This window comes from Mirounga angustirostris, unplaced genomic scaffold (assembly GCF_029215605.1).
Source record: "Mirounga angustirostris isolate CCGP_5_RB_7025 unplaced genomic scaffold, mMirAng1.0.hap1 SCAF_4, whole genome shotgun sequence".
NCBI classification, from domain to species: Eukaryota; Metazoa; Chordata; class Mammalia; order Carnivora; family Phocidae; genus Mirounga; species Mirounga angustirostris.
In genome coordinates, this window is record NW_026991712.1 from 183,282,565 (window position 1) to 183,297,117 (window position 14,553).

The 14,553-nt window shown below is 44.0% G+C and overlaps 1 protein-coding gene across 2 annotated transcripts in view; it reads right to left on the bottom strand.

Annotated features, from left to right (window-relative positions):
* Positions 1 to 3,309: 3,309 nt before the first annotated feature.
* SLC25A33 (solute carrier family 25 member 33) overlaps positions 3,310 to 14,553 on the bottom strand; it is a 35,518-nt gene continuing 24,274 nt past the window's right edge. For both annotated transcript variants that reach the window (XM_045898757.3, XM_045898756.3), the window contains 5 exons: positions 12,914 to 12,991; positions 11,028 to 11,128; positions 9,111 to 9,177; positions 5,149 to 5,429; positions 3,310 to 3,555 (listed from right to left, as the gene is read on the bottom strand). In XM_045898757.3, coding sequence (XP_045754713.1) covers positions 3,353 to 3,555; positions 5,149 to 5,429; positions 9,111 to 9,177; positions 11,028 to 11,128; positions 12,914 to 12,991 — 730 coding nt within the window. In that variant the 3' untranslated portion in view covers positions 3,310 to 3,352. The remainder of the gene's footprint in view (positions 3,556 to 5,148; positions 5,430 to 9,110; positions 9,178 to 11,027; positions 11,129 to 12,913; positions 12,992 to 14,553) is intronic.

Genomic DNA, 14,553 nt, shown 5'->3' on the forward strand with positions numbered 1-14,553 from the left:
GCGCGCCCCCCCGCGGCGGGAGGTGGGAGGCGGCGAGGCGCCCGCCCGCCCGCCGCCCGCCGCGTCCTGCAAAGTCCGCCAACCTTAGCGCCTCGGGGCACAGGCTGTAAGTAGTCTTTTCTCCCTCCAGTCCGGTCTGCCCAACGCTGGCCAAGACCAGCCTGCGCGCGAATAGCTGTTTTGCTGCAAGTTGCAGCTTTTTAAGCCACTCCATTAAACAAAGTAATAGGTAATGGAGACAGGAACGTCCATCCACAGGGGCGAGGTTGAACGAATCACGGGACAGCTCTACCTCGGAACTTCGGAACGTAAGGTGGGAGCTATGAGTACTGGCCTGGAGGGAGGATACTGTTCAAAAAAAAAAGGTGGGGGCGGGGACATGCACACTGATTTTGGGAATAACGAAGCTTGAATAAAGACACTCCTAGAAGGTGTGTATGCTTGTAGGAAGTCGAGGACTGTTAGCGTTGAGCTGCAAAGTTACCCCAGGGGTCTGGATTTAGAGAAGATTCACTTTATGCCAGTTTCAGTATTATTGGTTTGAGCTAAATTACTTTCATAACTAAACAAAACAAAAAACCCAGCTGGTTGTAAATATTCGTGTTCAGTTATACATGTCTCAGTGTCCACACTTTTCCAGCATTTCTGAGGTCAAATTGGAGTTCTTCCTGTGGTGGACAGTGTTGGTGTGGGGTCATTTAGCAGCAAATGTTACCGTTGTTTCCTGTTGCCAATTGATCTGTCCTGCACCCTAGTCACCGGCATTTCTAGGAGCTGCAGAGGGGGCAGGGAGCAGGGCACAGGACCCAGGGGCTGGAGAGAGAGGCTGCTGCTGTTTCTTCCACGTGGGTCAGAGCCAAGGCCTTGCTTTGCCCGTGTTGCTGCTCTCACGACAAATGCACAAAGAGCAGTGAAACCTCCTTTATAATGTGTCGCACTGTATTTAAGTACCATTTTCCTTCCGAGTTAGATTCAGAGACTGCACGATGTCCCACTCACAGGGTGGCCAACAGTGTCCTGGGGGTTACACTAGTGTGATCTCACCTTCATCAGTGGTAGTGCCTGTGGGCTCGTGATCCTTGAGTGAATGGAATGGTGTGCTGGACCTTGGCTTCGGTCAGACCATTCCACAGGCTCAGATGCCCCCTTTAGCTTATATTCATCTACCCAACACGCACTACAAACCCACTACTGGCCATTTTACAACTTACCATCTCTCAGACCTCAAACAAGTCATTAAACCTCTGAGCCTCTCTTATTTGTAAAATGTGGATTATGGTAATACCTGCCTCACGAGGTGGTGTCAGAAATAATTTCCATGAGAAAATACAGAACATCTTACACAGTGTTTGGTACTTCAAGTCTTATACGTAGGGCTACTTAAAAATAATGAAATCCCAATGACTGAGCTTGTGCGCAAGAGAGAAATAAATCATGGGATCTCCCCGTGGACAGCTCAAACAGCGACAATTCCCATTTTAAATCTGACAAGCCACTTTATGGTTTCCTGCTTTTCTTCCTACTTCTGGTGCTCACCTTTTTCATTTCAATGTTCTGGTGCAGAAGCAATCAGAGAACTAAATGATCCTAGGTCAGCATCAAATTTATTAATTCAAGAATGTAGAAATGAAAATTATTTTCAAATAATTCTCATACCCAATTAGCAAATATTAAGCAACCTAGTTTTTAAACCTTCAAATCTTGAGGAAAAATTCAGGTTTTAATATGAATACTAAAATAGGAAGATGCTGCTAAATGCCACTATCAAACCGAGCTCCTGGAATAGAAATCTCTTGACTGCTATGCGGTTACATTTTGATTTATTTGGACTTCCACACAGTTGCTACAGTTCAAGCAAATTCTACCAGTGAGCTCAAGCAAACCAACTAACCTCCTTCATGCCTAAAGATGAGCAAAGTTAAACTCCATTTAAATACAATTTGAAAATATCCTATTCTCATCCCCAGTGCATCTGCAACTGAATCTGAAACTATAATGCATCAGTTATTAGAATCCAGTATCTTTCTAGATATTCAGACTGAAAACTAATCTCAATGGACAATAAGCAAATTCCAGTGGAAGAGCTAATGGAAGGCCGTCCGTCTTACCTGCCTTCTGCATTATCTTTGTCCCTTATTAAATTTCCTTTAAAAATGGGGAGTGATGGGGTGTGGTTAAAATTCTGGTCATTTGTAGGCTTTTTTTTTTTTTTTTTTAAACACTGAACTAGGGTATTTATTTATTTATTTTTATTTATTTTTTTTTTTAAAGATTTTATTTATTTATTTGAGACAGAGAGAATGAGATACAGAGAGCATGAGAGGGAGGAGGGTCAGAGGGAGAAGCAGACTCCCTGCCGAGCAGGGAGCCTGATGCGGGACTCGATCCCTGGACTCCAGGATCATGACCTGAGCCGAAGGCAGTCGCTTAACCAACTGAGCCACCCAGGCGCCCCCGAACTAGGGTATTTAAACACACCTCCTGTGAGAATAAAAGAGAACTCTTTGAGAGGTGGGCAATCAACCCTGTGTCACCTCCCTCTCCCCAGTGCTAGGGACCCAAGAACAGGGTTAAAGACCTGACAGGAAAAGTCTATTACCCTACTCCACATTCACAGCTGACACTTATATAAGGTACCTGGGCTTGACCAGACTTAAACTTCTGGAAATAGGTCCAGGAGTAAGACAATCAGTGAATAGTTCATTAAAACTCCTGCCTTTGGTTCAAACTGGGGATAAAGGATAACTTTAGAAAGATGTTTACAGTTTAAAATATTTAGTATCAGAAAGTTGTACTTATTTTTTTTTAACTCAGCAGACTGAAGGCTTAAATTATCAATCTGCGTGAGACTTGGAAATGTACAGATTAAAAAAAATGGCTGGGAAGTCTGTCTCGGTCCACCCAGTGCCACCAAAATGTGACACATCTTACCTGTTCAGCGGTGTAGTGTCACATGAGACAATAAGTTGTATTTTGATTCTGCAGGTTTTCTCTGCATTTCTAGGGTCATGTTTCACTAAAGTACTTAGGAATAAGTTTACAGCACAGTGAACATAAAAGAGGACACAAACCAAATTTATACTTAAATTAAGTAGCATGATTTAATTTAGCTGCTGCTTAATCCTGAATCCTCTTAAGTTAAAAAAACAAAAGTTATAATTAACTATTAACGTTAATGAATTTAAACCTTCCAGAAAACATGAATCCAAAAGGAAATGTCCAACGGGTGATACAGGCCACATATTTTATGGCCTTTCCTGTTTCAGTCTCAAACATTCTAAACATCAATGGAAAAAAAATTTTCTCTAGAGTTTTTCAATTTTATTCTTCTAGGGCACAATTTTCTGGCCCATTACTGGGTACGGTCTTCTAACAGGTACACAATTAACTCATAGGTAGACAACACAATGGCAGTATTTGGTATCTGCCGGATGAGCTGGGCAAAGAGTCCTCTATAGAAGGCAAGGTAACCTTCTTCCCGGAAGACCAGCCGAGCGGTCTGGACAAAAGACTTGTACTTGGTGCCTTCCTCCCGGAGCCGTGTCCTTATGACTTCTGCAGACAGAAACACATACTTTATGCTACAAACGAACTGCATCACCAAGTGATACAATGAGAGAATTCAAAGCACACAGCTCTGTAACCGTCAATGTACATCTCCGGCTATTTGCCATCGGAGTTCTACTTGGACAGCAAAGTCGCTTAGGGACAATGAAAAGTTGCAATCTTTTTAGAACATTTTCTAACTCTGGGCAATGGTCAATTAGGGACATTACATATACAGACAAAAGTACAAAGTAACTTTTAAGGGACTGTAAAAGCTTACTTTGAATGGGACTTCATTTTAAGATAGTTTGTGGTTTTCTACTCCCAATTAAGCAAACGCTGTAATTTCACTGAAGGTGTAATTTGTATTAAGCATGGCAAATCATCAAGATTTTCTTTTCATGTACTTGCCAACTTCCTCTCCCACTAAAACCCTTCACCACTCTCTCCAGCTCAAAAGCTGCCTCCTACATTTTCAAACCTTTGCACACCTGGCCCTCCCTGACGCAGCCACGCCCAGCCTGACACCTGTCACTGCCTGGCACGCTCCCATCTTCCCCAGCCCACAGAAGGCAGCCCAACCTCTTTTCCCTGAGCCCTGGGGAGCCGCTTAGTGTCCCAGCATGTGACAAGGGCTCAATTACCTGCTTTGGAGCTGACCACGTACATTCGTCACAGCTGACAGCACAGCGGGCTTTTGGAAACAAAACCCCTTTTGCATGGTACAATAAACTAAGCTATTCTTTTTTAAAGTAGGTCAGTGGATGGGGCGCCTGGCTGGCTCAGTTGGTTAAGCATCTGCCTTCGGCTCAGGTCATGATCCCAGGGTCCTGGGATCGAGCCCCGCATCGGGCTCCCTGCTCGGCCGGAAGCCTGCTTCTCCCTCTCCCACTCCCCCTGCATGTGTTCCCTCTCTCGCTGTCTCTCTCTCTGTCAAATAAATAAATAAGATCTTTAAAAAAAATTAAAAATGTAGGTCAGTGGAACATTAGGTCTCTAATTCCTTAAAAAACAGACTTAGCAAAGTAGCCTCACTCAGCACTCCGTTCAAAGTGGAAGCTGAGCGATTTTTTTTTTTTTTGGTTGGCACTCACACCATTTTTTTAAATCGAGGAATTTTAAAGATTTTATTTATTTATTTATTTATTTGAGAGAGAGAGAGAGAGAGCACATGAGAGGGGGAAGGGTCAGAGGGAGAAGCAGACTCCCTGCTGAGCAGGGAGCCCGATGCGGGACTTGATCCTGGGACTCCAGGATCACGACTTGAGCCGAAGGCAGTTGCTTAACCAACTGAGCCACCCAGGCACCCTTAAATCGAGGAATTTTAAATAAAATCCAGATTTCTGGCTTCTCTGAAAACACCTGAAGTTCTACAACAGAAGGCCCACGTTTTGGCCACTAGTAGCTGGAGCTGAGCCGAGCCGAGCCGAGCGCCTGCCGCTCCCCTAACCTACAGACAGTAGAAGCCAGTGAACTGTACTCCATCACCTCAGGACCTGCGGACACTGGCACTGCACTGGGAGCTGCAGAGGTCTACATACACGGACCGCGACACGAACCGCACAGCTGCTTTACTGTTCTGGAAGAAAGAGCAAAACATACCGTGCGGATAAGCGATGCAGGAAGCACACCCCTTAGAAATCGCAGCAGCTGCCATAAGTCCAAAAAAACTCGGGGAACTCTTCTCAGTCCCGTTTGTAGAAGAGGCTAATGGAGCTTCTTTCAGATACTTCTTCAAACTTTCATAAATAGCAAAACAGATGATAGTTTCTGAAATTCCAGCATACGAGGCCGTTAATCCCCTGTAGAAGCCACGGATGCCTTCTGTCTGGTAAACATAGCGAGCACACTGGACTGTGTTCATCTGCTTAGAGCCTCTCACTCTGTGTAAAGATCAATGAAGAGCTGTTAAAGTCCACACTCAGGAGGAGCTGGGCTCCTGTATCAAGCTGCAAAAAATAAGCGTTGAGTATAAAGAGAAATTATACGGCAGGTGAAATATGTCTTCCGTGTCCTGTGTTCAGCTGAGCCCAGGCCCACCAGATGGGGCACCTGATAAGCCACAGAAAGTATGTGCATCTGTACCAAGAGTCATGAAAACATGTCCATAGCCTCTGACCTAACTTTAGAAAAGAGCCGGACGGAGGAAGACGTTCATCACGGAGGAAAATATAACTGCGATATAATCCAAACAGTCAGAATATCTAAAAATAGGAATAGATAAGTAAACTATGATACGCACACTAGGTTAACATAGTTGAGAAGGCAGTCAACTATGTGGAAGTGCTTGCGTGGAAAGCAGGACGCAATTATACAGTGAGTGTAATTACAATCATGGCACAAATGTGCTTTCAGAAAACGCCGAAGGAAAAGCCTCACCAACATTTCGCCTGGGCAGTGAGCGCGAGGTTGCTTACGCTAGTGAGCTTTCTTAACTCTAGTCTCCAGATGGTGTGTTTTGATTCCATTATTTCTAAATTTATGGAATGATAAACATCAAATAAACTACGTAAGAACTAATAAAAGGCTTCAGGCTCCCTGCTCCTGGCTCGTGATGGCAAGTATCCTAAACAGCCTGATGCAGAGGGAACCCCAGGGCCTGACAGTGTATCCACTGGTCTGCACCACAGAGTCCTCCCCCGGCGCTGAAGCCCAGCGCGCCCCTTGCTCCAACCAGTCACAATGGGCTCTCCCCTTCTTCCTTGTGTCTTTCCGAGGCTTCCACACCCTAGCTGGAGCGACCTTTCTAATACAGATCTGACCACACCACTGCCCTGCTTAAAAGCCTCTAATGTAGTTTTTCAATCTGGGCACTACTGACACTTTCCACCAGATGATTCTCTGCTGTGGAAGCTGTCCTTGCATTGTAGGATGTTGAGCAATACCCCAGCCTTTACCCACCAGATGCCAGAAGCATCCCACCTAAGTTGTGACAACTGGAAATGTCTCCAGACATTGCCAAATGTCCCCTGGGGGGCAGAGTGTTCCCCACTCCCACCCCAAACCACGGCTCTAATGGCCCCCCACGGCCCTCAAATTAGAGCCTGAAGCCAAACTCCAAGACCCTCCTAGGGCTTTGAAGGATATGCCCCCTACCCCATGCATTTCTGCAGCCTTGGCTTTCTATGATCCCCCCCTCCTCCAGCGTGCACGCACACACCACACACACACACATACACACACGCACACACCCAGAGCACACTCCAACCACACTGCCCTTCCTTCGGGTCCCCGGAAACAAGTGTTTCTTGTCTCTAGATTTTCCGCATACCCTGTTCTTGGCCTGAAGCACGTGCAGTGCCAGGGCCCCCTCCCCATTATTTTTCAGACGGTAGAGGGTGGACATCACTGACGCGGGAGGCCCTCCTGTGCCCGCCCTGCCTGGATGGCATGAGGGACCTCTGGGGTCCTTAGCATTTCTGGCCCCTATTTCATCAGCCTACAATTGTCTTTATTTTCTGTAAAGCTGTGAGCTTCTGGAAGGCAGGGCCTATGGCTTAACCCCCTTTTCCCCAGTGACTAGTACACAGCAAGCATGCAACAAATCTGCATTGTTGCAGGACTGGTTAACAGAGCCCACCCAAACGAAGCTTTTTAAAATGTCCTGAGCATGGGGGCGCCCGGAGAGCTTGGTCGGTTAAGCATCCGATTCTTGATTTGGGCTCAGGTCATGATCTCAGGGTCCTGGGACTCAGCCCTGAGTCAGGCTCCGTGCTTAGCGGGGAGTCTGCCTGAGGATTCTCTCTCTCCCTCTGCCCCTCCCCCCACTCAGGCACTCTTTCTCTCTCTAAAACAAACAAATAAATCTTAAAAAAAAAAAAAAAAACACAATGTCCTGAGCATGGACATTGCATGGAGCATGGAGATTGAAAAGAGTGCACGTCCAGTCTCCTAGCTGACTTGTGCACGTACCTGCTGCTAAGCAGGAATGATACCAGGACTGTGTGGGGCACACCTGGAATGGGGAGTGATTACCAAAGGTTTCCAGGAGAGGATGCTGGTCAGAAGCCTGAAGGACAAGCAAGTGTTCTTGAGCGACAAGAGGGGGAGAGGGATTCCTGGTGAGGGACAGCACACACGGGGAGATGGAAGCCTACGAGCACGTGACAGTTTTAGAAAATTGCAAAGGACCTTGAATGTTAAGCCCAGGAGTTAGGATTTGACCGTCAGAGTAAGCAAGATTCACTGAAGGATTATCAGCTAGCAATCTGTCCAAAATGATGAGATCTGATGCATTCTAGAAGGTTCTTTCACACAGAATGGATTGGGGAAACATGTAATCTGAGACCAATTCAGAGGTTTTCGTGGTCATTAGAGAGAAAAAACAAAGTAAGGCAGACCCCTAGTTACACGTCCAGGGGGGTATTCTTGCTGCTTCTCTCTTTTCTTTACAGGTTGCTTAGAATTCAGCTGGACTAGCTGAAAGCTTCCAGTGCCCACACGTATTTCCAGGCCACACGGTTACACAAGGGTTCTTAGAATTCGATGAGAGTGTCCCTTATCACTATCACGTCTTTGAAATTATGGTGGTTACTGGGCCACCGTTTGATCTTGTTATTTACGGTATTAAAGAGGTATATTACTATATTGCATTTTAAAAAAACATTGATAATTATACTTCAACAATTGGTTTCCATTGCTTTCAAAAATATTACTCTGAAAAGCAACTGCAGAGGCTTCCCAGACTGCCAAAGGGATCCACAGCATGAAAATGTTAAGAACCGGGTGCCTGGGTGGCTCGGTTGGTTAAGCGACTGCCTTCGGCTCAGGTCATGATCCTGGAGTCCTGGGATCGAGTCCCACATCGGGCTCCCTGCTCAGCAGGGAGTCTGCTTCTCCCCCTGACCCTCCCCACTCTCATGCTCTATCTCATTCTCTCTCTCAAATAAATAAATAAAATCTTTAAAAAAAAAAAAAAAAAGAAAATGTTAAGAACCACGGGCCAGGGGTGCCTGCGTGGCTCAGTCGGTTGAGTGTCTGTCTTCGGCTCAGGTCATGATCCCAGGGTCCTGGGATCGAGCCCCACGTCAGGCTCTCTGCTCAGTGGGGAGCCTGCTTCTCCCTCTGCCTGCTGATCCCCCAGCTTGTGCGCTCTCTGTCAAATAAATAAAATCTTAAAAAAAAAGAACCACGGGCCAGAGTTTCAGGGCAGAAACCCAGTAAATCTGAGGGCCTTGGAGATTAAAATGACCCTTTGCCATTCTACCCTTACCGGCTTCTTCCCACTTAAAAGAGAGGCCATCTGGAGGAGCCCACAGCGCTCCAGTTGAGGGTGGGGTCGGCCAAGAGCGGAGACCCACCAACTATCTGAGAGAAGTCAGGAGCAGATCAGGGGCCATAAGCTTCCAACCTCCCCCGAGTGGTAACTTCTGTTGGCTGTCATATACCCACAACGGCTGGCAGCACACATATCAAAACAAAAGGAGTTTCTACAGATAGCTTATATTCAGGAAAAAACAAGGATGGGGATGCCTAAGGGCTCTGTACACCTCATTTCACAACTGGAGTTGGGAGGAAAAAGAAAATCTCCACGAATATTTAGGAAGGAACAATTAATAACTTACTTCCGTTCTAGCTGCATCCGGGTTTTAACCATCCATATAGGATTCATTAAGGTATTTGTGACAAAAGCTGGAAGAAAAAAAAAGAAACAGAAAACATCATCACTGAACACAGTCCATGCTTATTAAAGCTATTTCATATGATAAACTTTGAGATCAGGATTTAAATGGCTTAATAGTAAAAATGGATAGTAGGAAGCAGTTATATTTCCAGACTGCAGATGGAAGGTACAGTCCCCTAAAATGTAACATCTATTGATATCTTGGACCTAAAAGAAATCTCTCAATTTTCTAGAGCCCTGTCTAGTTTTTCCAACCTGTAGATGGTGCTGTTGATATTTCTGTAAATGCAATTCCTATGATAAATATGTAAACTATTCTAAAACTCAATTTATAAGCTTCAGGTCCAGAAATAATTTGTTTTAAAAAGTTGGTGATCTAATCCAAAAGGCTACCTTATATCAAACTTAAAATAGAAGCCACTAAATCTCCATTTACCTGAATCTGAACATACACATTTTAGTATCTCACTAATCATATCAGGAAATTGGAAGTTTTAAAGACCGATCTGCTTATAGGAACCATTTTTCAAGTCTTCCTCATCTTAATGTTGCTCATTGTTCCAGGCCAACCAGAAAGAGCAGTACCGTGGCATCAGCCTGACACATGGTGAGCTCTGAATACCCCGTCCCCTCCACAGTCCTAAGCAGATTAATTAGGACCCAGAGAGTGGTTTAGAGAACTCCCTCCAGGTCTCCTTTATTTGGCAACCTTTCCTCTAAGGTAATTTTGCAAAAGTCACAAAACTGATCAACAGCTTAGGGCTTATGGCTCACTTACTACCACCCTCATCAGTGAGGGTTGACCCGTTCATTCTGCCACTCTGCATTTCCTCCTCGGAGCTCTGTATTTGGCAGAAACTCCTTTCTTGTGCGAAGCAGCTATCTTCTACTTGGGGTCTAGTAATTATGACTTATAACTACTCAGATAGGTTACTAGAACTTTTATTTGGAGTGACAGAGGCAGACAAAACCTTACAGGCTGGCAGGAGGCAGAAACGTTTCACAGAATGCCTGTTTAAGTTCTCTAGAATACTCTTCTATTTACATCGGACATAAAATGATACCTAAAAAGACATAGCCTTCTCTCAGCAATCTACAAGTCCGTGGTTCTTTGCCAAGTATTTCCTGAGGAACAAATCCTGTTACGCATTTTCTATAGTGAGTGGAATGACTCCCATACTACCTGATCTGGTACCAGCCCTCCTAAAAGATCTCCTCCACAGCCCCAAGCCCTCATCACAGAACCCAGCTGTGGGCAGAAATGCCAGCTATCCACAGGGTACGCTGGACACCATGGGGAGTCACACACAAAAAAGCTCCACCTTTAAAAATAACTTAATGAGGGTGCCTGGGTGGCTCAGTCGTTAGGCGTCTGCCTTCGGCTCAGGTCATGATCCCAGGGTCCTGGGATCGAGTCCCACATCGGGCTCCCTCCTCGAGGGGAAGCCTGCTTCTCCCTCTCCCACTCCCGCTGCTTGTGTTCCTGCTCTCGCTATCTCTGTCTCTGTCAAAAAGATAAATAAAATCTTTAAAAAAAAAAAATAACCTAATGAAACAGAAAGACATGAAAACGCATTAATATTCCTTTAAAAGAGACATAACACTCACCAGTAGTATACATGAGCACAGGTAAATTTTGAGGGAGAGTAGAAGTCTTAGTTATCAAAGAAAATGCAACCAGGTTACAAACTATTCTCATACATTCCTGTTTTATTAGTTCTAACATAAAGCGTTAGAAAAATGTTTTTAGATGCAAAAGAAGCAGAGAGCTAATTTCTAATTCCTGGAAAAAGCTGTTTGGCACAACACATGCTTTAGGGAAGTGGGAAACTTATCTCCACTCACTAGGGTAACATACCTGCAGAGCCAGCTGAGAAAATATGCACAATATTACTGTTAGGCACAAAAATGCCATTGAACTGCTCTTTGGCTTTGGAGTAACACGCAAAGTACACAGCCCTGTTTGAAGAAAGAGAGAATGCTACAGACATTCGCATGGCACTATATACGTCCCTCCGCAACCTCTGAAAAACTTAGGAAAATATGAGAAAGAAGGTTAACATGTAACCAAAAGCTTGACCTCTCATCTGTAAAACCAAAAGCTGCTGCAGGCCCCTGCAGAAAGCTCCTGCTTGTCCCTCCAGAAAGTATTCAGTGATGGCAGAAGTGTCCAAAATAATTGAGGAAGAGGAGATTTTGGTACTATGTAAAATCTATTTATATTCTTCATTTTGGATGTCAATTCTTTAAGCACCAAAATCTATATTGAAACTTCTAAAATTTGTAATACTTCTAAAATATACCACACTTGTCCTGCCTTACACAATGAGTATGTCAAATATAATTTGACTTTCTTTTTTTTGATGACTCAGGGTCACGTAGGGAACAATCATCATGAGCATATTTTCGTGTAGAGCTTCCGCCACTGAATACGCCCCCGCCTCCCCCAACCCTGCAGCTCCTGTAGGTGGAGGCTAGGCGCCCGCCCTCCCATCCCCATCCCCAGCTCTGGTCTGGTCTTTGCTTTCCCTCTTTTGACTTCTTTCTTACTGGGGCTGGGGAGTAGGGGCTGGTTGGTATTTTCCCTGCTCCTTCACCAGCAATGCCAGGGAAAATGCTTCTTTATTTTGGCTGGCCAATGCATCAATCATAGAATGTATTTTTCAACTTAGGCTCTGGACTACTTATCATTATTGTGTTTATGTAACAGTATTGTTTTTTTTCTAGGTCCCAACTGTTCTAAATGGGTGTGGCAGCCAGGAAGCTACATCAGATTAACACCTGTTACCAAATGAGCACTGTCCATGAGGAGATACAACTCAATTTTATTTACTATACATAATGCAGTACGTCTACCATCTATTATAATGCATACCCCATATAATCTCACAGACTAGTGCTTTTATTTTTAAATAGATGATACACATATGCTACAAAATTCTAAAGGAACAAAAGGATTTACTAAGAATCTGAATTTTTACAACATTCTCAGGTGATTTGTGTATAAATCACCTCAGAGCACAAATCTGCAAGAATTCTAGGAAGCTTTTAGTCTTTACCTTATAGAAAACGTTTTCATTTTTGTTATAAAGATTAATTCTCTTTAAAGTCTATCCGAGTTATTACATAAAGTAATATAAAAGTATTCTACCCTGCCACCCAGCGCCCCTCCCAGGAGGCAATTTCTAGAAGCAATTTCTTATCTACTTTTCAGATATGCTACACACACACTCACCTGTTCACTTTTCTCAAACAGGCTTTAAAGAGATACCGAAATAAGGGTGTTTTAAATAAAGTAAAGGCTAGAAGCCTTTAAAATTGCTTCAGATCAGTGCTACCAAGTGCATATGAATCACCTGGGGATCTTGCTAGAAGGTGGTGTAGGTCTGGGGTATGGCCTGAGAGTGTGCAGGTCTAACAAGCCCCAGGTGATGCCAATATCGCTAGCCACGAACCATACAGGAAGTAGCAGATACTTGTTTAGAAGATTCCAGGTAATGAGAAGATTTTCACTGAAGAATAAAATAACTAGAGTCTCTCTCTCTCTCTCTCTCTCTCTCTCACACACACACACACACACACACACACACCCCACAAGATACACTAGCAGTTGTCACTACTCTGTATGTCAGCTGCAACTAGGCAAATCCCATACAGAAAAAGAAACTGGCCATCTAGCAGGACTGCACTTCAGTAAGAAAGGAGTATTATATGTAGTGAGCCAGCTGGACGTTTAATGCTTACCTTGATGGCGCAACTCCAACCAAATTTGGACCCAAGCCTCTAAAAAGTGACTTTGGTCCCTCCTTCTCCAAGATTGACCTGAATAATAAGAGAAGATCTTTAAAATCCTTAGGCAGGGCCTATGCAACAGTGAGGCGTCAGCCTTCACATCAGCTCTGTGAATACAGAACAATGTTTACGAGACCCCAGACTCTTATCTGGTTATATTACAATACAGCATCAGAAGGCTGAAGAACACTGCTTTCATTACTGTAGTGAAAAAGCAGGCTTCAGAGCATCAGTTTGACCTCTTTTCAAGAAGCTTTTTCCCTGGTTCATGAAGGACCAAGATGTTCAGGGTTTGCACTACACACTGAAATCTTAGTGAGGTAGGACAAGCATCTGGCAAAGCAGCTGCTCCAGGGAATCATGTCTTATTTCTTTGGATCGTATTTCTTTGGGGTTTACTCCTTCTTTCTAATAATCCTATCTTCAGATCTTTACTTACTGTAGAAGGGCCCCAATCAGGGATCTACAGAATAGAAAAACCAAATTATTTTCAAGGGCTGGATGAATGTTTTTTAAAGTTAAAGCACAGTATCTCAAGCTCCAAGAGAACACTTTTTCTTTTTAATTTTTAAAAATCATGGTAACATGGGCGCCTGGGTGGCTCAGTTGTTAGGCGTCTGCCTTCGGCTCAGGTCATGATCTCAGGGTCCTGCATTCAAGCCCCATATAGGGCTCCCTGCTCGGTGGGAGGCCTGCTTCTCCCCCTCTCGCTCCCCCTGCTTGTGTTCCCTCTCTTGCTGTGTCTGTCAAATAAATAAAATCTTTAAAAAAAAAAAAATCATGGTAACATATACATAAAAACTTACCATTTTAAAGTGTACAGTTCAGTGGCATTAAGTATTTCCATAATGTTGTACAACCATTACGATCCATCTCCAAAACTTTTTCATCTCCTTGAATTACAATCCATACCTGTTAAATACTAACTCCCTATTAACCTCCCCCCCACCCCAGCCCTTGGTAACCACCATTTTGCTTTCTGTCTCTATGAATTAGACTACTTTAGGGACCTCATAGGAGTGCAATTGTTCAGTATTCGTCCTTTTGTGGCTGGCTTCTTTTATTCAGCACAGTGACATTAACGTTCATCTATGTTACAGAATGTGCCAAAATTTCCTTCTTTCTTTAAGGCTGAATAATACTCCATTGTATATGGGCCACATGTTGTTTATCCATTTATCTGTTTGATAGATACTCGAATTGCTTCCACTTTTGGCTATCGTGATTAATGCTGCTGTGAACATGAGTGTCCAAATATCTGTTCACGTCCCTCGTTTAAACTCTTAGGGGTACATGCTCAGAAGTGGAATTGCTGAATCATATGGTAATTTCTATGTTTAATTTTTTGAGAATCTGCCATGCTGTCCTATCACAGCAGCTGTACCATTTTATATTCCTACCAACAATACACAAGGGTTCCAATTTTGCCACACCCCTGCCAATGTGCTTTAAAAAAAAAAAAGTGTTAATATGTTTTCTCATTGAAAGTGACTAAGGGGCAACATCTGGATGGCTCAGTCAGTTAAGTATCTGCCTTCAGCTCGGGTCATGATCCGGGAGTCCTGGGATCAAGCCCCGCATCAGGCTCTGTG